This window comes from Vanellus vanellus (genome assembly GCF_965231255.1).
Source record: "Vanellus vanellus genome assembly, contig: HAP1_SCAFFOLD_1756, whole genome shotgun sequence".
Classification (NCBI taxonomy): Eukaryota; Metazoa; Chordata; class Aves; order Charadriiformes; family Charadriidae; genus Vanellus; species Vanellus vanellus.
Genome location: NW_028128265.1, coordinates 966 through 23,793, shown reverse-complemented (window position 1 = coordinate 23,793; position 22,828 = coordinate 966). Strand labels below are relative to the sequence as shown.

Sequence of the window (22,828 nt, the reverse complement as noted above, 5' to 3'; positions counted from 1 at the left end):
CCCAAAAATCCTCCCCATCCCCAAAAAACATTCCTCAGCCCCCCCAAAATCCTCCCCATCTCCAAAAAACCCTCCCCAGCCCCCCCAAAATCCTTCCCACCCCCCCCAAAATCCTCCCCATCCCCCAAAAACCCTCCTCAGCCCCCCCAAAATCCTCCCCATCCCCCAAAAATCCTCCCCATCCCCCAAAAACCCTCCTCAGCCCCTCCAAAATCCTCCACATCCCCAAAAAACCCTTCTCAGCCCCCCAGAAATCCTCCCCAGCCCCAAAAATCCCTCCTCAGCCCCCCCCAAAATCCTCCCCATCCCCCAAAAAACCCTCCTCAGCCCCCCAGAAATCCTCCCCATCCCCAAAAAAATCCTCATTCTCCCCAGGTGCTGCCCAGCCCCCTCCCCAAATCCTCCTCAGCCCCCCAAAAATCCTCCCCGTCCCCAAAAAACATTCCTCAGCCCCCCAAAAATCCTCCCCATCCCCCAAAAACCCTCCTCAGCCCCCCAGAAATCCTCCCCACCCCCCCCAAAATCCTCATTCTCCCCAGGTGCTGCTCAGCCCCCCCCCCAAATCCTCCTCAGCCCCCCAAAAATCCTCCCCATCCCCAAAAAACATTCCTCAGCCCCCCCAAAATCCTCCCCATCTCCAAAAAACCCTCCTCATCCCCCCCAAAATCCTCCCCATCCTGTAAAAACCCTCCTCAGCCCCCCAGAAATCCTCCCCATCCCCAAAAAAATCCTCATTCTCCCCAGGTGCTGCCCAGCCCCCCCCCCAAATCCTCCTCAGCCCCCCCAAAAATCCTCCCCATCCCCAAAAAACATTCCTCAGCCCCCCAAAAATCCTCCCCATCCCCAAAAAACATTCCTCAGCCCCCCAAAAATCCTCCCCATCCCCAAAAAACCCTCCTCAGCCCCCCAGAAATCCTCCCCATCCCCAAAAAACATTCCTCAGCCCCCCAAAAACCCTCCCCAGCCCCCCCAAAATCCTCCCCAGCCCCCCCGCGGTACCTGTTTGGGGTGCAGAGCGAGAGCAGCACGGTGCTCTCCCACACCAAGGAGCAGTAGAGCTGACTCAGTTTCCCCAAAACGCTCAGCCCCAACTGGGAGCCCCACTGGTTCACCGAGATGGCCCGGATCTCGCTCTGGGAAGGCCAAAAACACTCATTTCCTTCCCCAAAAAAAAAAAAAAACCAGCGCATCACCCCCCCCCCCCCGCCCCCCCAAAAAACGCCGCGTGCGCCTTCCTCCTTTACCTGCCCCACGCGACACGTGTGGACGAACATCATGATGTAGGCGTGCGCGGCGGTGAGGGCGTGCAGGAGGGGGGTGGCCTGCGCCGAAAGCGTGGCGTCGGGGACGCTGCCGGCCCCCGCCAGCTCCCGCAGCAGCACCGACCCCCCCGGCGCCTCGATGGGTCGGTGGAGGGGCTCCAGCGCCGACAGCACCGCTTCCAACTGCAGCAAACCCTCCTGCAGCACCTTGGGCTCGTGAGACAGCGTCTGCGGGGGGGGAGGGAGGGCAATTCAGCCCGGGTTTGGGGGGGGGAGGGGGGCGGTGTTTAAGATTTGGGGGGGAAGGTTTAAGATTTGGGGGGGGGGAATGGGAATTTGGAGAGAGGAATTAAGATCTGGAGAGAGAAACGAAAGCCGCGGAAAAGAAAAAGCGAAGTTTCGAGGAAAAGAAAAAGCAAAGTTTCGAGGAAAAGAAAAAGCGAAGTTTCGAGGAAAAGAAAAAGCAAAGTTTCGAGGAAAAGAAAAAGCAAAGTTTCGAGGAAAAGAAAAAGCAACGTTTCGAGGAAAAGAAAAAATCGGTGGACAAAGCAAAATTAAAAGAGAATGAATAAAAATTGGGAGGAGAAAATGAAAGTCGGGAGAGCAGAGTCAAAATCTGGACAAGAGAATCAAAATCTGGAGGGAGAAATTAGAACTCAGAGTGAAGAATCAAAGCCTAAAAAGAAAAATCAAAGTTTCGAGGAAAAGAAAAATCGAAGTTTCGAGGAAAAGAAAAATCGAAGTTTCGAGGAAAAGAAAAATCGAAGTTTCGAGGAAAAGAAAAATCGAAGTTTGGAGAAAAAGAAAAATCGAAGTTTCGAGAAAAAGAAAAAAAATCAGTGGACAACGAAAAATTAAAAGAGGATGAATACAAATTGGGAGGAGAGAATGAAAATCGGGAGAGCGGAGTCAAAATCTGGACAAGAGAATCAAAATCTGGAGGGAGAAATTAAAACTTAGAGTGAAGAATCAAAGCCTGAAAAGAAAAATCAAAGTTTCAAGGAAAAGAAAAAAAAATAAATCAAAGTTTCGCGGAAAAGAAAAAAAATCAGTGGACAACGAAAAATTAAAAGAGGATGAATACAAATTGGGAGGAGAGAATGAAAATTGGGAGAGCGGAGTCAAAATCTGGAGGGAGAAATTAAAACTTAGCGTGAAGAATCAAAGCCTAAAAAGAAAAATCAAAGTTTCGAGAAAAAGAAAAATCGAAGTTTCAAGAAAAAGAAAAATCGAAGTTTCAAGGAAAAGAAAATTGAAGTTTCGCGGAAAAGAAAAAAAATCAGTGGACAACGAAAAATTAAAAGAGGATGAATAAAAATTGGGAGAAGAGAATGAAAGTCGGGAGAGCAGAGTCAAAATCTGGACAAGAGAATCAAAAATCTGGAGGGAGAAATTAAAACTCAGAGTGAAGAATCAAATCCTGAAAAGAAAACTCAAAGTTTTGAGGAAAAGGAAAAAAATCAGTGGACAAAGCAAAATTAAAAGAGGATGAATACAAATTGGGAGGAGAGAATGAAAATCGGGAGAGCGGAGTCAAAATCTGGACAAGAGAATCAAAATCTGGAGGGAGAAATTAAAACTTAGAGTGAAGAATCAAAGCCTGAAAAGAAAAATCAAAGTTTCAAGGAAAAGAAAAAAAAATAAATCAAAGTTTCGCGGAAAAGAAAAAAAATCAGTGGACAACGAAAAATTAAAAGAGGATGAATACAAATTGGGAGGAGAGAATGAAAATTGGGAGAGCGGAGTCAAAATCTGGAGGGAGAAATTAAAACTTAGCGTGAAGAATCAAAGCCTAAAAAGAAAAATCAAAGTTTCGAGAAAAAGAAAAATCGAAGTTTCAAGAAAAAGAAAAATCGAAGTTTCAAGAAAAAGAAAAATCGAAGTTTCAAGGAAAAGAAAATTGAAGTTTCGCGGAAAAGAAAAAAAATCAGTGGACAACGAAAAATTAAAAGAGGATGAATAAAAATTGGGAGAAGAGAATGAAAGTCGGGAGAGCAGAGTCAAAATCTGGACAAGAGAATCAAAAATCTGGAGGGAGAAATTAAAACTCAGAGTGAAGAATCAAATCCTGAAAAGAAAACTCAAAGTTTTGAGGAAAAGGAAAAAAATCAGTGGACAAAGCAAAATTAAAAGAGGATGAATACAAATTGGGAGGAGAGAATGAAAATCGGGAGAGCAGAGTCAAAATCTGGACAAGAGAATCAAAATCTGGAGGGAGAAATTAAAACTCAGAGTGAAGAATCAAATCCTGAAAAGAAAACTCAAAGTTTCGAGGAAAAGAAAAAAAAAAAAAATCAACGTTTTGAGGAAAAGAAAAAATCGGTGGACAAAGCAAAATTAAAAGAGGATGAATACAAATTGGGAGGAGAAAACAAAAATTGGGAGAGCGGAGTCCAAATCTGGAGGGAGAAATTAAAACTCAGAGTGAAGAATCAAAGCCTGAAAAGAAAACTCAAAGTTTTGAGGAAAAGAAAAAAAAAAAATCAAAGTTTTGAGGAAAAGAAAAAAAAAATCAAAGTTTTGAGGAAAAGAAAAAAAAATCAAAGTTTTGAGGAAAAGAAAAAAAAATCAAAGTTTTGAGGAAAAGAAAAAAATTGGTGGACAAAGCAAAATTAAAAGAGGATGAATACAAATTGGGAGGAGAAAACGAAAATTGGGAGAGTGGAGTCAAAATCTGGAGGGAGAAATTAAAACTTAGCGTGAAGAATCAAAGCCTAAAAAGAAAAATCAAAGTTTCGCGGAAAAGACAAAAATCAGTGGACAACGAAAAATTAAGAGGATGAATACAAATTGGGAGGAGAGAATGAAAGTCGGGAGAGCGGAGTCAAAATCTGGACAAGGGAATCAAAACTCCGGAGAGAAGAATTAAAAGTTTCGAGCGAAATAAAAACCGGAGGACAAACAGAAGTTTGAGAAGAGAAATAAAAACCGGGGAGGAAAAAAATCCAAACCTGGAGAAAAAAAAAAAAAAATCGAAGTTTCAAGAGAAATAAAAATTGCTGGGGAAAGAGAAATTTGAGACAACAGGAAGAAAACCTGGCAGGGGAAGAATCAAAATTTGGAGGCGAAAATTAAAATCTGGAGCAGCAAATTAACGTTTCGAGGGAAATAAAAAATCGGTGAAGGAAAAAAAAAAAAAAAAAAAACAAAAATCCCCACCCCCCCCCCATCGAGGTTCCATCGCCCACCAGAACTCCCCCAAAAAAGGCTTTTTTTTTGGGGGGGGGTCCCCCCTTTTGGCCGTACCAGGATAGATTTGCAGACTCCGGCCACGGCTTGACAAGCGGCGGAGGTGGGGAAGTCGACGGGAAGATTGGGGAGCCCCAAAATGGTGACGAGGGGGCGCAACCCCCGTTGGGCCACGAATTCCTGACAGTGGTCGTCCGTCGTGTTGTTGCTGAGGATCGACTCCACGAATTTCATCTTTGGGAGAAGGAAAAAATTTTGGAGGTTTGGGAAGGGGGGGGGGGGAATTTGGCAGGGGGGAGGGGTATCCCCTCCTCCCCCCCCCAAAAAAGGGGGTGAACCCCCTTTTTTTTTTTTCCTCTCTTTTCCTCACCACGTTGAGGATATAATCCATCAGGGGGATGGGGATGCGCTCCTCTGTGCCCACCACCCTAAAAATCGAAGCGGGGGTGACGTTGAGTGCTTTCTGTCCGTGTCCCCCCCAAAAACATCCCTTTTTGAGTGTCTCCTCCCCCCAACTGTCCCTTTTTGGGTGTCGTCGTCCCCAAAACTGTCCCTTTTTGGATGTGTGTCCCCCCAAAAATGTCCCTTTTTGGGTGGTGTTGCCTCCAAAAAGTCCCTTCTTGGGCGTCATCCACCCCAAAAAGTCTCTTTTTGGGTGTCACCATCCTCAAATGTCCCTTCTTGGGTGTCACCCCCCCCCCAAAACATCCATTTTGGGTGTCATCCCCCCCCCAAATGTCCGTTTTTGGGTGTCCCCTCCACAAAACATCCCTTTTGGGGTCTCATCCCCCCTCAAAATGTCCCTTTTTGGGTGTCCTCCCCACAAAATGTCCCTTTTTGGGTGGTGTCCCCCCTGCAAAATGTCCCTTTTTGGGTGTGTGTCCCCCCCAAACGTCCCTTTTTGGGTGTCCCCTCCACAAAACGTCCCTTTTTGGGTCTCATCCCCCCACAAAATGTCCCTTTTAGGGTGTCCCCATCCTCCAAAACGTCCCATTTTGGGTGTCCCCCCCCAAAACGTCCCTTTTTGGGTGTCCCCCTCCCCAAAACGTCCCTTTTTGGCTGTCCCCCTCCTCAAAACGTCCCTTTTTGGGTGTCCCCCCCCCCCAAAACATCCCTTTTTGGGTCTCATCCCCCCCCCCCAAAACGTCCCTTTTTGTGTCTCATCCCCCCACAAAATGTCCCTTTTTGGGCATCCCCCTCCCCAAAACGTCCCTTTTTGGGTGTCATCCCCCCCCCCCCCCAAAACGTCCCTTTTTGGGTGTCATCCCCCCCCAAAACGTCCCTTTTTGGGTGTCCCCCCCCAAAACGTCCCTTTTTGGGTGTCCCCCCCCAAAACGTCCCTTTTTGGGTGTCCCCCCCCAAAACGTCCCTTTTTGGGTGTCCCCCCCCAAAACGTCCCTTTTTGGGTGTGTCCCCCCCCAAAACGTCCCTTTTTGGGTGTCATCTCCCCCAAAACATCCCTTTTTGGGTGTCCCCCCCCCAAAACGTCTCTTTTTGGGTCTCATTCCCCCCCCCCCAAAACGTCCCTTTTTGGGTGTCCCCCCCCTCAAAACGTCCCTTTTTGGGTGTCATCCCTCCCCAAAACGCCCCTTTTTGGGCGCCCCCCTCCCCAAAACATCCCTTTTTGGGCGCCCCCCTCCCCAAAACATCCCTTTTTGCCCCCCCCCCCCCCCCCCCAAACATCCCTTTTTGGGTGTCCCTCCTCCAAAACGTCCCTTTTTGGGTCTCACCCCCCTCAAAACATCCCTTTTTGGGTGTCCCCTCCCCAAAACGTCCCTTTTTGGGCGCCCCCCTCCCCAAAACGCCCCTTTTCGGCTGCCTGTCCCCGTCCCCCCCCCAAAATAAACTGCTCACTGCTGGCTGGGTTCGGCCTCGCTCTGTTGGGTGGCGCTGAAGCTCTGCATGGCCTGCACTTCTTCCTCCTCCTCATCCTCGCTGGAGGCTTCTTCGGCGGCGTGGGGGGAGCGAGGAGGGGGGGCCGCCGCCGTCCCATCCGCTTTCTGCATGGAGGGCTTCTGGCAGATGTATTTGGGGTCCCGGCCCAGGCTGCAAATCTCTTCTAAAAGCTACAAAAAGAGGATAAAATTTTAAAGTGGAGCAACCCCCCCCCCTTCTTTTTTTTTTTTTTGGGGGGGGGGGGGGGATGTTGAAGTAGCATAAAAGTGTCCCCAAATTGTCACCTTGATGATGGCGGTGGTGGCATCGGTCTTGAGGGTGGGTTGGTGGCGCATCAGCTCGTCCACGGCGCTGCCCAGGTTGGAGGCTGTGTCTCCTTTGAGGGTAAAAAAAGAGATTATAAAGGTGTGTGTGTCCCCCCCCGGTTAAAAAAAAAAAAAAAAAAAGTAAGGTGGGTCCCCAAAATAAAAAGAAGCCCCCTCACCCCCCAAAAAAGCAGCCTAAATATGATAACCACACCAAAATAAAAAAAACAGCAAATTGATGGAATGGTGGTGTGGCTGTGAGTCGCCAAAATGGCGGCGGGGCCTCTCTGCTGGCGCACCCCTTGATGCCTATGCTAAAAAAAATGGAATGCGAGCCAAAAAAATGAGGAGAAGCCCCCCTAAAAAAGCACAGATGCACCCTAAAAAAAGATAAAAAACCACTCTAATTGTGATAAACACCTAAAAAAAAGCGGATTGATGGGATGACGGTGTGGCTGTGGGTCCCCAAGATGGCAGTGGAGTTCCTCTCCTGGCGTCCCCCTTGCTGTAAAATACCCCCACACACCCCCCCAAAAAAAAGAGGGGAGGCAAAAAAATGAGGAGAAGTCCCCCCAGAAAAGACAAAAAAGCACCCTAATTGGGATAAACACCCCAAAAAACCACCATATTAATAAAGAAGCTGTGTGGCTGTGGGTCCCGGAGATGGTGGTGGGGTTGATCTCCCGGTGTCCCCCTTGCTGTAACATGCCCCCCCCCCCAACTAATAAAAGGAAAAAAAGAAAAAAAATGAGGAGAAGCACTCTAAAAAAACATTAAAAAGCACCCTAATTGGGATAAACACCCCAAAAACCCCACGTATTAATGGGATGGGGCTGTGGGGCCCCAAGATGGCGGCAGGGTTCCTCTCCTGGCGTCCCCCTGGCTGTAAAACGGCCCCTCATGCTCAAAAAAAAGGAGGGGGAAGCAAAAAATGAGGACAAGACCCCCTAAAATCGATAAAAAAGCACCCTAATTGGGATAAACGCCCAAAAAACCTCTCGTATTAATGGGATGGGGCTGTGGGGCCCCAAGATGGCGGCAGGGTTCCTCTCCTGGCATCCCCCTGGCTGTAAAACGGCCCCTCGTGCTCAAAAAAAAGGAGGGGGGAGCAAAAAATGAGGACAAGCCCCCCCCAAATCGATAAAAAGGCACCCTAATTGGGATAAACACCCAAAAAAACCCTCATATTAATGGGACGGGGCTGCGGCTGTGGGGCCCCAAGATGGCGGCAGGGTTCCTCTCCTGGCATCCCCCTGGCTGTAAAACGGCCCCTCGTGCTCAAAAAAAAGGAGGGGGGAGCAAAAAATGAGGACAAGCCCCCCCCAAAATCGATAAAAAGGCACCCTAATTGGGATAAACGCCCAAAAAAACCTCGTATTAATGGGATGGGGCTGTGGCTGTGGGGCCCCAAGATGGCGGCAGGGTTCCTCTCCTGGCATCCCCCTGCCTGTAAAACGGCCCCTCATGCTCAAAAAAAAGGAGGGGGGAGCAAAAAATGAGGTGAAGCCCCCCCCAAAATCGATAAAAAGGCACCCTAATTGGGATAAACGCCCAAAAAAACCCTTGTATTAATGGGACGGGGCTGCGGCTGTGGGGCCCCAAGATGGCGGCAGGCTCTCTCTCCTGGCGTCCCCCTGGCTGTAACGCATTCCCCCCCTAAAAATAAAGATCCCCCCCTCTCCCAAAATGAAGAGACGCTCCCCTTCCAGCTCACCGAGGGGGTCGGAGCTTCGCCGTCGCCGCATGGCGGGGAGGTAATCGGGAGAGAGCAGCACTTTGAAGAGGCGCTCGAAGGGTTGGCACTGAACGAAGGATTGCAAACCCCGAGCGTTGAGGCAAAGGGCGCTGAAGACGTTGGGTAAAGAACCTAAAACCTCGCGGGTGGCCGGAACCTTAAATATATTTAAAAAAAAAAAAAAAAAAAAAAAAATATATAAATATGGGCGGGGGAGGAGAGGAAGAGGGTATTTTGAGGCGAAAAACTCACGTCTTTGATGAGGAGAGCGTGGAGCATGACATCCGTGAGGCCATTGTCCTGCAGGGAGGAGAGCAGCGAAGGCTCCTGGAACACGAAGACCGTCACCACTTCGGTCGCTGCGGCGGGAGGGAGAAGGGCACTGAGGAGGATGGGGAGGGGGGGAAAAAAAAAAAAGAGCCAAATTCCGCCCCCCCCCCCCCCTCAAAATCCTGCCCAAATTCAACATCCTCCCCCCCCCAATAAAGAAAAAATTACAAAATAAAATTAAAAAAATCCAACAGGTTTGCCAAAGAGGGCGAAGCTCACCCAGGAGGAAGAGCGAAGGGCCGTAATATTCGGCGTTGCTGATGATGTGCTTCAAGGAGGTGGGCAGCGAACCGTCCATCACTTTAGTTTTGAGGTAAAATGGATTAAAAATTTAAAAAAAAAGGAGCGAAGGGGGGGAGGGGGGCGGTCGGGGACGCTCACCGTGGCGGATGCCGTCGGAAAAAGCGGGATCTTGGATGGCTTTTTTGAGGAAATTCAGCATGGATTTGAGCAAGGCGGCGCGTTGGGGGATGCACTGGACTCCTAAGATGGCGGATGACATCGAGGTGAAGGAGGTGAGACGACAACTTCCCCCCCCCCCCCCCCTCATCCTCCACGGTGTCCCCAACGTCACCTACCGCCGCGCGGGGAGGTGGCGGCGATGGCGGTGGCGGCGCTTGTGCCGGGAATGGCGGCGTTTGCCGGCGGCACCGGCTCCTGCCGAGCTTCGCTCGAGGGACCGGGGCTGCCCTCCATGGCCACGTCCGTCACTACGGAGGTGACGGTGACGTCGGAGGGCTGACAAGCGACAGGGGAAAGGGGGACGCCCTCTCGTGTCCCCCTCTCCTCACCCTCCATGTCCGTCTCCATCTCCTCGCCCTCGGGGAGAGCGGCGGCGGGGGGACGCTGCACTTTGGGTTTGATGACGAAGGGACATTCGCGGCGGCACAGGTCCACCTCGTGCTGCGGGGGGAGAAGACGACGCTCAGCGCCCGCCCAAAAAACAGCCTCAGCGCCCCCCAAAAAACACCCTCAGCCCCTCCAAAAAACACCCTCAGTGCCCCCCAAAAAACACCCTCACAGTGCCCCCCAAAAAACACCCTCACAGTGCCCCCCAAAAAACACCCTCACAGTGCCCCGAAAGAAGGGGCTTCTGCACCCAAAAGGCCCTCGGCGCCCCAAAAAGGGGCCTCAGCAGCCCAAAAAAAGCTTCAAACGCTACAAAAAGGGCCTCGGTACCCTCAGAAAGGCCCTCAGCGCCACCAAAAAACACCCTGAGCGCCACCAAAAAACACCCTCAGCCCCTCCAAAAAACGCCCTCAGCCCCCCCAAAAAACGCCCTCAGCCCCCCAAAAAACGCCCTCAGCCCCCCAAAAAACGCCCTCAGCCCCCCCAAAAAACGCCCTCAGCCCCCCCAAAAACGCCCTCAGCCCCCCCAAAAACGCCCTCAGCCCCTCCAAAAAAACACCCTCAGCCCCTCCAAAAAACACCCTCAGCCCCTCCAAAAAACACCCTCAGCCCCTCCAAAAACACCCTCAGCGCCACCAAAAAACACCCTCAGCGCCACCAAAAAACACCCTCAGCGCCACCAAAAAACGCCCTCAGCCCCCCCAAAAAACGCCCTCAGCCCCCCCAAAAAACGCCCTCAGCCCCCCCAAAAAACGCCCTCAGCCCCCCCAAAAAACGCCCTCAGCCCCCCCAAAAACCGCCCTCAGCCCCCCCAAAAACCGCCCTCAGCCCCTCCAAAAAACGCCCTCAGCCCCTCCAAAAAACACCCTCACAGCGCCCCCCCAAAAAACACCCTCACAGCGCCCCGAAAGAAGGGGCTTCTGCACCCAAAAGGCCTTCGGCGCCCCAAAAAGGGGCCTCGGCAGCCCAAAAAAAGCTTCAAACGCTACAAAAAGGGCCTCGGTACCCTCAGAAAGGCCCTCAGCGCCTCCAAAAAACACCCTCAGCCCCTCCAAAAAACACCCTGAGCCCCTCCAAAAAACACCCTGAGCCCCTCCAAAAAACACCCTGAGCCCCTCCAAAAACACCCTCAGCCCCTCCAAAAAACACCCTCAGGCCCCCCAAAAAACACCCTCAGCCCCCCCCAAAAACGCCCTCAGCCCCCCCCAAAAACGCCCTCAGCCCCCCCCAAAAACGCCCTCAGCCCCCCCCAAAAAACACCCTCACAGCGCCCCAAAAGAAGGGGCTTCTGCACCCAAAAGGCCTTCGGCGCCCCAAAAAGGGGCCTCGGCAGCCCAAAAAAAGCTTCAAACGCTTCAAAAAGGGCCTCGGTACCCTCAGAAAGGCCCTCAGCGCCTCCAAAAACACCCTCAGCCCCTCCAAAAAACACCCTCAGCCCCTCCAAAAAACACCCTCAGCCCCTCCAAAAAACACCCTCAGCCCCTCCAAAAAACACCCTCAGCCCCTCCAAAAAACACCCTCAGCCCCTCCAAAAACACCCTCAGCCCCTCCAAAAAACACCCTGAGCCCCTCCAAAAAACACCCTGAGCCCCTCCAAAAAACACCCTGAGCCCCTCCAAAAACACCCTCAGCCCCTCCAAAAAACACCCTCAGCCCCTCCAAAAACGCCCTCAGCCCCCCCAAAAAACGCCCTCAGCCCCTCAAAAACACCCTCAGCCCCTCCAAAAAACACCCTCAGGCCCCCCAAAAAACACCCTCAGCCCCCCCCAAAAACGCCCTCAGCCCCCCCCAAAAACGCCCTCAGCCCCCCCCAAAAACGCCCTCAGCCCCCCCAAAAAACACCCTCACAGCGCCCCCCAAAAAACACCCTCACAGCGCCCCGAAAGAAGGGGCTTCTGCACCCAAAAGGCCCTCGGCGCCCCAAAAAGGGGCCTCGGCAGCCCAAAAAAAGCTTCAAACGCTTCAAAAAGGACCTCGGTACCCTCAGAAAGGCCCTGAGCGCCACCAAAAAACACCCTCAGCCCCCCCAAAAAACGCCCTCAGCGCCACCAAAAAACACCCTCAGCCCCTCCAAAAAACACCCTGAGCCCCTCCAAAAAACGCCCTCAGCCCCCCCAAAAAACGCCCTCAGCCCCCCCAAAAAACGCCCTCAGCCCCCCCAAAAAACGCCCTCAGCCCCTCCAAAAAACGCCCTCAGCGCCACCAAAAAACGCCCTCAGCGCCACCAAAAAACGCCCTCAGCCCCTCCAAAAAACGCCCTCAGCCCCCCCAAAAAACGCCCTCAGCCCCCCCAAAAAACGCCCTCAGCCCCCCCAAAAAACGCCCTCAGCCCCTCCAAAAAACGCCCTCAGCGCCACCAAAAAACGCCCTCAGCGCCACCAAAAAACGCCCTCAGCCCCTCCAAAAAACGCCCTCAGCCCCCCCAAAAAACGCCCTCAGCCCCCCAAAAAACGCCCTCAGCCCCCCCAAAAAACGCCCTCAGCCCCCCCAAAAAACGCCCTCAGCCCCTCCAAAAAACGCCCTCAGCCCCTCCAAAAAACGCCCTCAGCCCCTCCAAAAAACGCCCTCAGCCCCTCCAAAAACGCCCTCAGCCCCTCCAAAAAACGCCCTCAGCCCCCCCAAAAAACGCCCTCAGCCCCCCCAAAAAACGCCCTCAGCGCCACCAAAAAACACCCTCAGCCCCTCCAAAAACACTCTCAGCCCCCCCCAAAAACACCCTCAGCCCCTCCAAAAAACACCCTCAGCCCCTCCAAAAGGACCACCAGGCCCCAAAAAAGGCCTTCAGCGACCCAAAATGGCCCTCAGCGACCCAAAAAAGCATCAAGCGCTCCGAAAAGGCCCTCGGCACCCCAAAAAAGGCCCTAAAACATCCCAAAAAAGAACCGCAGTTGCCAAAAAAGGCCCTCAGTGCCCCTAAAAAGGCTCTCAGCACCCCCAAAAAACGGACCCTCAGGAAACCCTAAAAATTGCCATCAAATACGCCAAAAAGGCCCTCAGCACCCCAAAACGGGGCCTCAACACCCCAAAGGGGCCTCGAGTATGCCAAAAACAGCCTCAGCGCCCCAAAAACACCCTCAGCGCGCAAAAAAGGGGCCTCTGCACCCAAAAAGGCCCTCTGCGCCCCAAAAACGGCCCTCAGCACCCCAAAAAAGTGACCCCAGTCCCAAAAAAAGGCCCTCAGCGCGCCCAAAAAGGGCCTCAAATATGCCAAAAACACCCTCAGCGCCCCAAAAAGGGTTCTCGAGTATGACAAAAAGGCCCTCAGCACCCCAAAAATGACTTCCAGTCCCCCAAAACGGCCCTCAGCGCCCCCAAAACCACCCTCAGCACCTCAACGAAGACCCTCAGCACCCCTAAAAAGGCCTTAATGCGCCCCAAAAAGGGCCTCAACACATAATGAAGACCTTCAGCACCCCAAAAGGCCCACAAGTACCCCAAAAACACCCTCAGCACCCCAAAAAGCCCTCAAGCATCCCAAAAAAGGCCCTCAACGCCCCCCATAAATTCTCAAGCACCTCAATGAAGACCCTCAGCACCCCAAAAACACCCTCAAGCGCCCCAAAAAGGCCCTCAGCACCCCAAAAAGGCCCTCACGCACTCCAACGAAGACCCTCAGCACCCCAAAAGAGGCCCTCAACGCCCCAAAAAGGCTCTCGAGCACCTCAGCGAAGACTCTCAGTACCCCAAAAAGCCCTCAACACCTCATCGGAGGCCCTCAGCACCCCAAATAGGCACTCAGGACCCCAAGGAAGACCCTCAGGACCCCAAGGAAGACCCTCAGCACCCCAACGAAGACCCTTAGTACCCCAAAAGGCCCTCAACACCTCAACGAAGGCCCTCAAACACGCCAAAAACACCCTGAAGCACCCCAAAAACGCTCTCAGCACCTCAGCGAAGACCCTCAGCACCCCAAAAAGCCCTCAACACCCCAAAAAACTCTCGAGCACCTCAGTGAAGACTCTCAGTACCTCAAAAGGCCCTCAACCACCCCAAAAACGTCCTCAGCACCCCAACGAAGACCCTCAGCACCCCAACGAAGACCCTCAGCACCCCAACGAAGACCCTCAGCACCCCAACGAAGACCCTCGGGGAGGACGACGACCCTACCTCGAGGCGGTAGATGAAGATGGAGAGGCCGCTGTGGGACTGGAAGGCGGCCATGTCCAAGTTGGTGATGAGATCCACCACCCGCACCGCTCGGGTGACGAAGGTGATCTGATCTTGCTCGTCCCCCAAAAACTTAATCACCTTTTTTCGAAGACACAAAAAAAAAAAAAAAGGTGGTGAGGGGTGGGGTGGGGTGGGTGGCGGTCCATAAATATTTTTAGGAACTGCCTCTCGAGGTGGTTTCACCCTCACCTTCAGCAGAGCTTCCATCATGCCGCAGGAGACCAGAGCCTCGCCGCCGGCGTCGTAGCTGGCCAAGTGGTAGAGGAAGGAGAAGAGCGCGGTGGCGAACTGGTGGGGATAGGGCTCCATGGAGGGGTCTGGGAGGGCGGGGAGGGCGTTAGGGTGGGTTAAACCCTAATTTTTGAGGATTCCCCCACCCCACCCCGTTTTGGGGGATGTCCCTCAACCCACCGATCATGGCTTGGATACAATTCCGCACTAAAACGGGTAAAAAACCGTGATAGGAAGCGGTGCCGGTGCAATCGATGATGCTGCTGAGTTTGGGGGTTCGTTCCAGGTGGACGATGGAGGTGAGGGTGCGTAGCGAAGCCGCTTTGATGTCCTGAGGGGAACGCGCACACAAGGATGACGCCGAGGTACGTTTTTGGGGCGGTTTAGGGTGTTTTGGGTTTTTTTTTGGGAGGGGTGGGGGGGGTCCTCACCATGAGCTGTTTGTCGGTGATTTGGAGGACGTCCACCAGCTCCTCGATGAGGCCGTTGTAGAGGATGCTGTTGGCCGACTCCTGTAACGCGTTGGAGTAGACTGCCGGCGGAAAAAAAAACCAAAAAAAAACAAAAAAAGCCAAAGTCACCCCCCAAAACACCCAGAACAGCCCCCGAATAATTAACTAATTAAACAAAACCACCCCAATTAACCCTTTTTCCTACCCAAAATGGAGATGGCGTGGAGCCGGGCTTGCACGGCTTGCAGTCGCTTCTTGTGGTTGGAGAACCCGTGGGCCAAACGGATGTGGGTGAAGAGGAGCATCTGTGGGACGGGGTGGGGGGGAGCAGGAGGATTTGGGGGGGGTCAGGGAGGATTTTGGGGGTCGTGGTGACGCGTCACCCCCCCCAATTTTGTCACCCCCCCCACCCCACCCCCGTTTTCGCCCCGCTCGCCTGTTTGTCTTTGGGGATGCTGTACATCTTGGTGAGGGACTCCATGATCTCCGAAGGGCTCTCCGAAATCTAAACAGGATGGAGGGTGGGGGGAGGGGGCGGCGGAGGAGATTGGGGCGTAAAACCGAAAAATTAGGGCTGTAGATGGAAAACCGAAAGGGGGAGGGCTGCTTTAATTAGGGGCCTCCCCCCTTAATTGATGTCACCCCCAGCCCTCACCTTGTCCAACTGCTCAATGTGGATGTAGTGTAGGGTGGTGCTGGTGGCCTGGGGGCAAAGGGGGGGTTAAGGGGGGGCTTTTTGTGTCCCCCCTCCCCCCAAATGTCCCCAAATGTCCCCAAGTGTCCCCTGTCACTCACCCGCTTGTCCACCTTCACCTCGACGCCCGGTTCGGCGTAGAACTCGAAGTGGAGGGTGGTGGCGCTCGGGGGGTACTTCTGCGGCGGTGGGAGAGGACGTGGGGTGACAGCGGAGGGGACAGCGGTGTCCCCTCCCCACGGAGGCGGTGGGGTTGGGGACAGAGGGGACAGGGGAGGGGTGGGAGAAGGCGGTTTGGGGACACGAGGAGGGGGACAGGGTGAGGTTTGGGGACGAGGGGGACGGGATCGGGCCCGAGGGGTGACAAGGTCGGGTTTGGGGACACCAAAGAGGTGACGGGGTCGGGTTTGGGGACACCAGGATCCAAGAGAAGGACAGGATCGGTCCCGGGGACACGACAAGGGTGACAGCATCGGGTTTGGGGACAGGAGGACACAAGAGGAGTGACAAGTTTGGGTTTGGGGACACCAAAGAGGTGACGGGGTTGGGTTTGGGGACACCAAAGAAGGTGACAGGGTCGGGTTTGGGGACACCAAAGAGGTGACAAGGTCGGGTTTGGGGACACCAAAGAAGGTGACGGGGTCGGGTTTGGGGACACCAAGACAAAAGAGGGGTGACAAGATCAGCTTTGGGGACACCAGGAGATAGGAAAGGTGACAACAACAGGTTTGGGGACACAACAGGAGTGACAGGAGGGGGTCTGGGGACACCAGAGGGGCGACAGAAGGGGACGGAGGGACAGCGGGACGCGACGGGGTGACGGAACGTCGGTGGGGGGGACGCGAGCCGGGGTTGGGGACGGCGGGGTGTGACAAGAGGGGACAGTCCCCCCCCATCCCCCCCGCCAAAAAGGGTGACCCGAAGGACACTCACCAACATGTGGAGGTCTCGGCAACACTCGGCCAACCCGAATCCGTTCTCTTTCCCGCCCCAACTCTGCCCAAAAATCAACCCAAAAGCTCAGGTGACGTCGGAGGGGACAACCACCAGGGGACAATAACACCCCCCCCCCCCCATTGTCACCCCCCTCCCCTCCCCCAACCTCACCTCCGCCAGGTGCTGCAGGCGGGAGAGGAGGGGGCTTCGTTTGTCGGAGCCCAAACGAGTGATGTAATTAGAACGTTTGCTGAAGACGTAGAGGAGGTTGAGCACCGCCAACACCACTTGCATGTCCGAGGAGGCCAACAGCGTCGTCAGGTGCTGCGCGACACCCCAAAACCATGCGTCAAACCACGGAAAACGCCACCCCCCCCCCCCAAAAAAAAAACCAACACCATTAAACCATAAATCGCCCCCCAAAATAATTCCTCAAACAGCGAATTTCCCCCCAAAATAATTCCTTAAACGGCGAATCGCCCCCCAAAATAATTCCTCAAACGACAAATCGCCCCCCAAAATAATTCCTTAAATGGCAAATCGCCCCCCCAAAAATCATTAAACGATGAATATCGCCCAAAAAAATTCATTAAACGACGAATATCGCCCCAAAAAATTCATTAAACGACGAATATCGCCCCAAAAAATTCATTAAACGACGAATATCGCCCCAAAAAATTCATTAAACGACGAATATTGCCCCAAAAAATTCATTAAACGACGAATATCGCCCAAAAAATTTCATTAAACGACGAATATTGCCCCAAAAAATTCATTAAACGACGAATATCGCCCAAAAAATTCATTAAACGACGAATATCGCCCAAAAAATTTCATTAAACGACGAATATCGCCCAAAAAATTTCATTAAACGACGAATATCGCCCCAAAAAATTCATTAAACGACGAATCTCGCCCCCAAAAATTCATTAAACGACAAATATCGCCCCAAAAATTTCATTAAACGACGAATATCGCCCAAAAAATTTCATTAAACGACAAATATCGCCCCAAAAAATTCATTAAACGACAAATATTGCCCCAAAAAATTTCATTAAACGACAAATATCGCCCCCAAAAATTCATTAAACGGCAAATAATGCCCCAAAAAATGCATTAAATGACAACTATCACCCCCAAAAAATCATTAAACGATGAGTATCACCCCCAAAAAATGATTAAACGATGAGTATCACCCCCCAAAAAATCATTAAACGGCGAATCTCACCCCAAGAAATCATTAAATGACAACTATCGCCCCCAAAAAATCATTAAACGGTGAATATCGCCCCAAAATAATTCATTAAACGATGAATATCGCCCCAAAAAATTCATTAAATGGCAAATATCGCCCCCAAAAAATCATTAAATGACAAATATCGCCCCAAAAAATTCATTAAACGGAAAATATCGCCCAAAAAAATTCATTAAACGACGAATATTGCCCAAAAAAATTCATTAAACGATGAGTATCGCCCAAAAAAATTCATTAAACAGCAAATATCGCCCCAAAAAATTCATTAAACGACAAATATCACCCCCAAAAATTCATTAAACGGCAAATAACACCCCAAAAAATGCATTAAATGACAACTATCACCCCCAAAAAATCATTAAACGATGAGTATCACCCAAAAAAATCATTAAACGGCGAATCTCGCCCCAAAATACCATTAAACGGCAAATCTCGCCCCAAAATAATTCCTTAAACGGCGAATCTCGCCCCAAAAAAATTCCTTAAACGGCGAATCTCGCCCCAAAAAATTCCTTAAACTATGAGTATCGGCCCAAAAAAGTCATTAAACGGCGAATCTCGCCCCCAAAAAATCATTAAACGGCGACTCTCACCCCAAAATAATTCCTTAAACGACAAATCAACAAGTATCGCCCCAAAAAATTCATTAAATGACAAATATCGCCCCCCCAAAAATCATTAAACGGCGAATCTCGCCCCAAAATACCATTAAACGGCGAATCTCACCCCAAAAAATCATTAAACGGCGAATCTCGCCCCAAAATAATTCCTTAAATGATGAATATTGCCCCCCAAAATTCATTAAATGGCAAATATCGCCCCCAAAAAATCATTAAACGGCAAATATCGCCCCCAAAAATTCATTAAACGATGAATATCGCCCCAAAATATTCATTAAACGGCGAATCTCCCCCAAAATAATTCCTTAAATGACAAATCTCCCCCCAAAAAATCATTAAATGACAAATATCGCCCCCCAAAATTCATTAAACGATGAATATCGCCCCCAAAAATTCATTAAACGATGAATATCGCCCCAAAAAATTCATCAGATGACAAATATCGCCCCAAAATAATTCATTAAACGGCGAATATCGCCCCAAAAATTCACTAAATGACAAATATCGCCCCAAAAATTTCATTAAATGATGAATATTGCCGCAATAAAATTCATAAAATGACAAATACCGCCCAAAAGTAATTCATTAAACGGCAAATATTGCCCAAAAAAATTCATTAAACGGCAAATATTGCCCCCAAAAATTCACTAAATGACAAACGTCGCCCCAAAACAATTCATTAAACGGCAAATAACGCCCCCAAATAATCCATTAAATGATAAATATCGCCCCAAAATCCATTAAATGACGAATATCGCCCCAAACAATTCATCAAACAGCAAATACTGCCCCAAAACCCCTTCTTTTATTTTATTTCTCTTTTTAATTCTTTTCCTTCTTTTTTTCCCTTTTGATTTCTCCCTTTAATTTTTTCCTTCTTATTTTTCCTTTTTGATTTTTTCCCTTTTGATCGTTTTCCCCTTTTGATCGTTTTCCCCTTTTGATCGTTTTTGGTTTTTCCTTTTTTCCCTTTTGATTTTCCCCTTTTTAATTTTTTCCTTTTTAATTTCTTTTTTAATTTTCCTTTTTAATTCTAATTCTTTTTTAATTCTCCTTTTTAATTCTAATTCTTTTTCTTTTTTAATTCTAATTCTTTTTCTTTTTTAATTCTAATTCTTTTTCTTTTTAAATTCTAATTCTTTTTAAATTCTAATTCTTTTTTAATTCTAATTCTTTTTTAATTCTCATTCTTTTTTAATTCTCCTTTTTAATTCTTTTCCTTTTTTAATTCTTTTTCTTTTTAATTCTTTTTCTTTTTTAATTTTCCTTTTTTAATTCTTTTTCTTTTTAATTTTTTCTTTTTTAATTCTCCTTTTTAATTCTTTTTCTTTATTAATTTTCCTTTTTGATTCTTTTTCTTTATTGATTTTCCTTTTTGATTCTTTTTCTTTATTGATTTTCCTTTTTTAATTCTTTTTCTTTATTAATTTTCTTTTTTGATTCTTTTTCTTTATTGATTTTCCTTTTTTAATTCTTTTTCTTTATTAATTTTCTTTTTTGATTCTTTTTCTTTATTGATTTTCCTTTTTTAATTCTTTTTCTTTATTAATTTTCCTTTTTGATTCTTTTTCTTTATTGATTTTCCTTTTTTAATTCTTTTTCTTTATTAATTTTCCTTTTTGATTCTTTTTCTTTATTGATTTTCCTTTTTTAATTCTTTTTCTTTATTAATTTTCCTTTTTGATTCTTTTTCTTTATTAATTTTCCTTTTCTAATTCTTTTTCCTTTTTAATTCTTTTTCTTTTTTAATTTTCCTTTTCTAATTCTTTTCCCTTTTTCATTCTTTTTCTTTTTTAATTTTCCTTTTCTAATTCTTTTCCCTTTTTCATTCTTTTTAATTTTCCTTTTCAATTCTTCTTTTCCCTCCTTAACCCCTTCCCCTCCTTAACCCCTTCCCCTCCAGGACCAGAACCGGGACCAGGACCGGGACCAGGACCGGGACCGGGACCGGGACCGGGACCGGAACCAGAACCGGGACCAGAACCGGGACCAGAACCGGGACCAGAACCGGGACCAGAACCAGAACCGGGACCAGCGGTGCCTCCGGGGGCCGTACCTCGATGGAGCTGTAGAGGTGTCGGGAGAAGCTGTACTCGATGAGGAGAGCGGTGAAGTTGAGGAGGGCCAAGAGGAGGGCTTTGAGCTGCCCCCGCTCCGGCCGGTCGCAGGCCAACATCCAGCACATGCCCTCCACCGGCCGCCCCGCCTCCGCCAGCAGCCCGTCGAAGCGGTCCAGCAGGTCCACCCAGTGGTACAGTTCGCACTTTTTTAGGGATTTTTGGAGAAGGGGGGGGGGGGACAGGTGTAAAAATATTGGGGGGGGGGCGCAACGGCGACCAGCGGTACCCCCCTCCGTATCTTATGGCACCGCTTCGGGGCGGGGAAAGGGGGGTCTGCTTCCTTCCCCCTCCCCCCCCTAATATATTTGGGGGGGGGGGAGGAGGATTTGGGGTACCCCCCCGGGTGCTTTGGGGGGGCACTACTTCTTTTAGGGGTTCTGCAGAAAAGTTGGGGTGCCCCCCCCAAATTTTGAAGCTCTGATTGGAGAAATTTAGACCCACAAAAGCCCCAAAATAAGAAAAAAAAGGGGGGGGGGGGCTTTTTTGGGGAAGGGGGGGGGGATTTGGGGTACCCCCCCGGGTGTTTTGGGGGGGGCACTACTTCTTTTAGGGGTTCTGCAGAAAAGTTGGGGTGCCCCCCCCCAAATTTTGAAGCTCTGATCGGAGAAATTTAGACCCACAACAGCTCCAAAATAGGAAAAAAAAAAGGGGGGGGGGGGCTTTTTTTGGGGGGAGTTGGGGTACCCCCCCAGTGCGTCGGGGGGGGCACTACTTCTTTTAGGGGTTCTGCAGAAAAGTTGGGGTGCCCCCCCCAAATTTCGAGGCTCTGATTGGAAAAATTTAGACCCACAACAGCCCCAAAATAAGAAAAAAAAAAGGGGGGGGGGCTCTTTTTTAGGGAGTGGGGGGGGGATTTGGGGTACCCCCCCGGGTGCTTTGGGGGGGGGGCACTACCTCTTTTAGGGGTTCTGCAGAAAAATTGGGGTGCCCCCCCCCAACTTTTGAAGCTCTGATTGGAGAAATTTAGACCCACAACAGCTCCAAAATAGTAAAAAAATGGGGGGGGGTGCTTTTTTTTGGGGAGTAGGGGGGGATTTGGGGTACCCCCCCCAGTGTGTCGGGGGGGCACTACTTCTTTTAGGGGTTCTGCAGAAAAATTGGGGTGCCCCCCCCCAAATTTCAAGGCTCTGATTGGAAAAATTTAAACCCACAACAGCCCCAAAATAAGAAAAAAAAAAGGGGGGGGCTTTTTTTTAAGGAGTGGGGGGGGATTTGGGGTACCCCCCCGGGTGCTTTGGGGGGGGCACTACCTCTTTTAGGGGTTCTGCAGAAAAATTGGGGTGCCCCCCCCACATTTTAAAGCTCTGTTTGGAAAAATTTAGACCCACAACAGCTCCAAAATAGGAAAAAAAAGGGGGGGCTTTTTTTGGGGAGATTTGGGGTACCCCCCGGGTGCTTTGGGGGGGCCACTACTGTTTTTAGGGGTTCTGCAGAAAAATTGGGGTGCCCCCCCCAACTTTTGAAGCTCTGATTGGAGAAATTTAGACCCACAACAGCCCCAAAATAAGAAAAAAAAAAAGGGGGGGGCTTTTTTTTGGGGAGTAGGGGGGATTTGGGGTACCCCCCCAGTGCGTCAAGGGGGGGCACTACTTCTTTTAGGGGTTCTGCAGAAAAATTGGGGTGCCCCCCCAAATTTCGAAGCTCTGATTGGAAAAATGTAGACCCACAACAGCTCCAAAATAGGAAAAAAATGGGGAGGGGGGCTTTTTTGGGGAAGGGGGGGGGATTTGGGGTACCCCCCCAGGTGTTTGGGGGGGGGCACTACTTCTTTTAGGGGTTCTGCAGAAAAATTGGGGTGCCCCCCCAAATTTCGAAGCTCTGATTGGAAAAATTTAGACCCACAACAGCTCCAAAATAGGAAAAAAAAAAAGGGGGGGCTTTTTTTGGGGGGAGTTGGGGTACCCCCCCAGTGCGTCGGGGGGGGCACTACTTCTTTTAGGGGTTCTGCAGAAAAATTGGGGTGCCCCCCCCAATTTCAAAGCTCTGATTGGAAAAATTTAGACCCACAACAGCTCCAAAATAGGAAAAAAAGGGGGGGGGGTGCTTTTTTTTGGGGAGTAGGGGGGGATTTGGGGTACCCCCCCGGGTGTTTTTGGGGGTAGGGGGGGCTTAAAGAATTTGGGGGTGCCCCCTCCCAAAAAAATAACTCCGGAGACGTTCCCCCCCCCCATAGCAGATAAAGACAACCACCACAGCGCCGCCCCCTTCCAATTTTTAGGCTCCCCCTTTACATTTTGCTGCCCCCCCCCCCCCAAATATTTAAAACCACCCCCCCCTTATTTTTGGGCCCCCCCCCCCCCCTTCTCTTTTCCCACCGCACCTTCCCGATATTCCATGTCTTGATCTGCTGCAGCTCCGCCAAGAGCTGCTCATCGCCGCACCCCTTCAGCTTCTCGATGAGGGCCCGGCAGTCCGCCGGCTGCGAGGGGGGGGGGGGGGACATAAATTGTCACTTATGACCCCCCCACAATGTCCCCCCCCCCCAAAACCCCCTTTTTCTCACCGCCTCCGTTGGGGTTTTCTTCAGTTTCGTCCGATCCACTTTCATTTTGGAGGGGGGTCTCGGCCTCAACGCTCCGCCTGAGGGGTGACATAGAATAAGTGTGTGTGTGTGTGGGGGTGACACATGGCCCCCCCCCCACCGCCACCACAGGTGACAATGACAACGTTGTGTGTGTGTGTGGCCGTGTGTCCGTCCCCCCTCGTAGGTTTTTCGGCGGGACTCGGCGTCCCGACAAGCGTCGCGGCGGCGGCGGCCGATGACGTCGCGGCCCTTTCGCTGAA

General features: G+C 50.4%; 1 protein-coding gene across 1 annotated transcript in view; it reads right to left on the bottom strand.

Annotated features, from left to right (window-relative positions):
• The window catches only part of LOC309684636 (E3 ubiquitin-protein ligase HUWE1-like), a gene marked incomplete at its 3' end in the record, with an annotated part of 28,323 nt that extends 5,698 nt beyond the window's left edge, over positions 1–22,625 (bottom strand). The window contains exons 1-25 of the mRNA XM_082500508.1: positions 22,548–22,625; positions 22,365–22,463; positions 19,981–20,187; positions 16,221–16,373; positions 16,047–16,109; positions 15,215–15,292; positions 15,075–15,122; positions 14,856–14,924; positions 14,625–14,724; positions 14,399–14,499; positions 14,148–14,298; positions 13,926–14,053; positions 13,674–13,814; positions 9,509–9,620; positions 9,296–9,427; positions 9,099–9,200; positions 8,937–9,017; positions 8,640–8,746; positions 8,367–8,544; positions 6,632–6,723; positions 6,306–6,517; positions 4,822–4,879; positions 4,509–4,685; positions 1,245–1,490; positions 1,000–1,133 (exon numbers count right to left, since the gene is read on the bottom strand). Of these exons, the coding sequence (XP_082356634.1) occupies positions 1,000–1,133; positions 1,245–1,490; positions 4,509–4,685; positions 4,822–4,879; positions 6,306–6,517; positions 6,632–6,723; positions 8,367–8,544; positions 8,640–8,746; positions 8,937–9,017; positions 9,099–9,200; positions 9,296–9,427; positions 9,509–9,620; positions 13,674–13,814; positions 13,926–14,053; positions 14,148–14,298; positions 14,399–14,499; positions 14,625–14,724; positions 14,856–14,924; positions 15,075–15,122; positions 15,215–15,292; positions 16,047–16,109; positions 16,221–16,373; positions 19,981–20,187; positions 22,365–22,463; positions 22,548–22,592 (3,014 nt within the window). The remainder of the gene's footprint in view (positions 1–999; positions 1,134–1,244; positions 1,491–4,508; positions 4,686–4,821; positions 4,880–6,305; positions 6,518–6,631; positions 6,724–8,366; positions 8,545–8,639; positions 8,747–8,936; positions 9,018–9,098; positions 9,201–9,295; positions 9,428–9,508; positions 9,621–13,673; positions 13,815–13,925; positions 14,054–14,147; positions 14,299–14,398; positions 14,500–14,624; positions 14,725–14,855; positions 14,925–15,074; positions 15,123–15,214; positions 15,293–16,046; positions 16,110–16,220; positions 16,374–19,980; positions 20,188–22,364; positions 22,464–22,547) is intronic.
• Between the last annotated feature and the right edge of the window lie 203 nt (positions 22,626–22,828).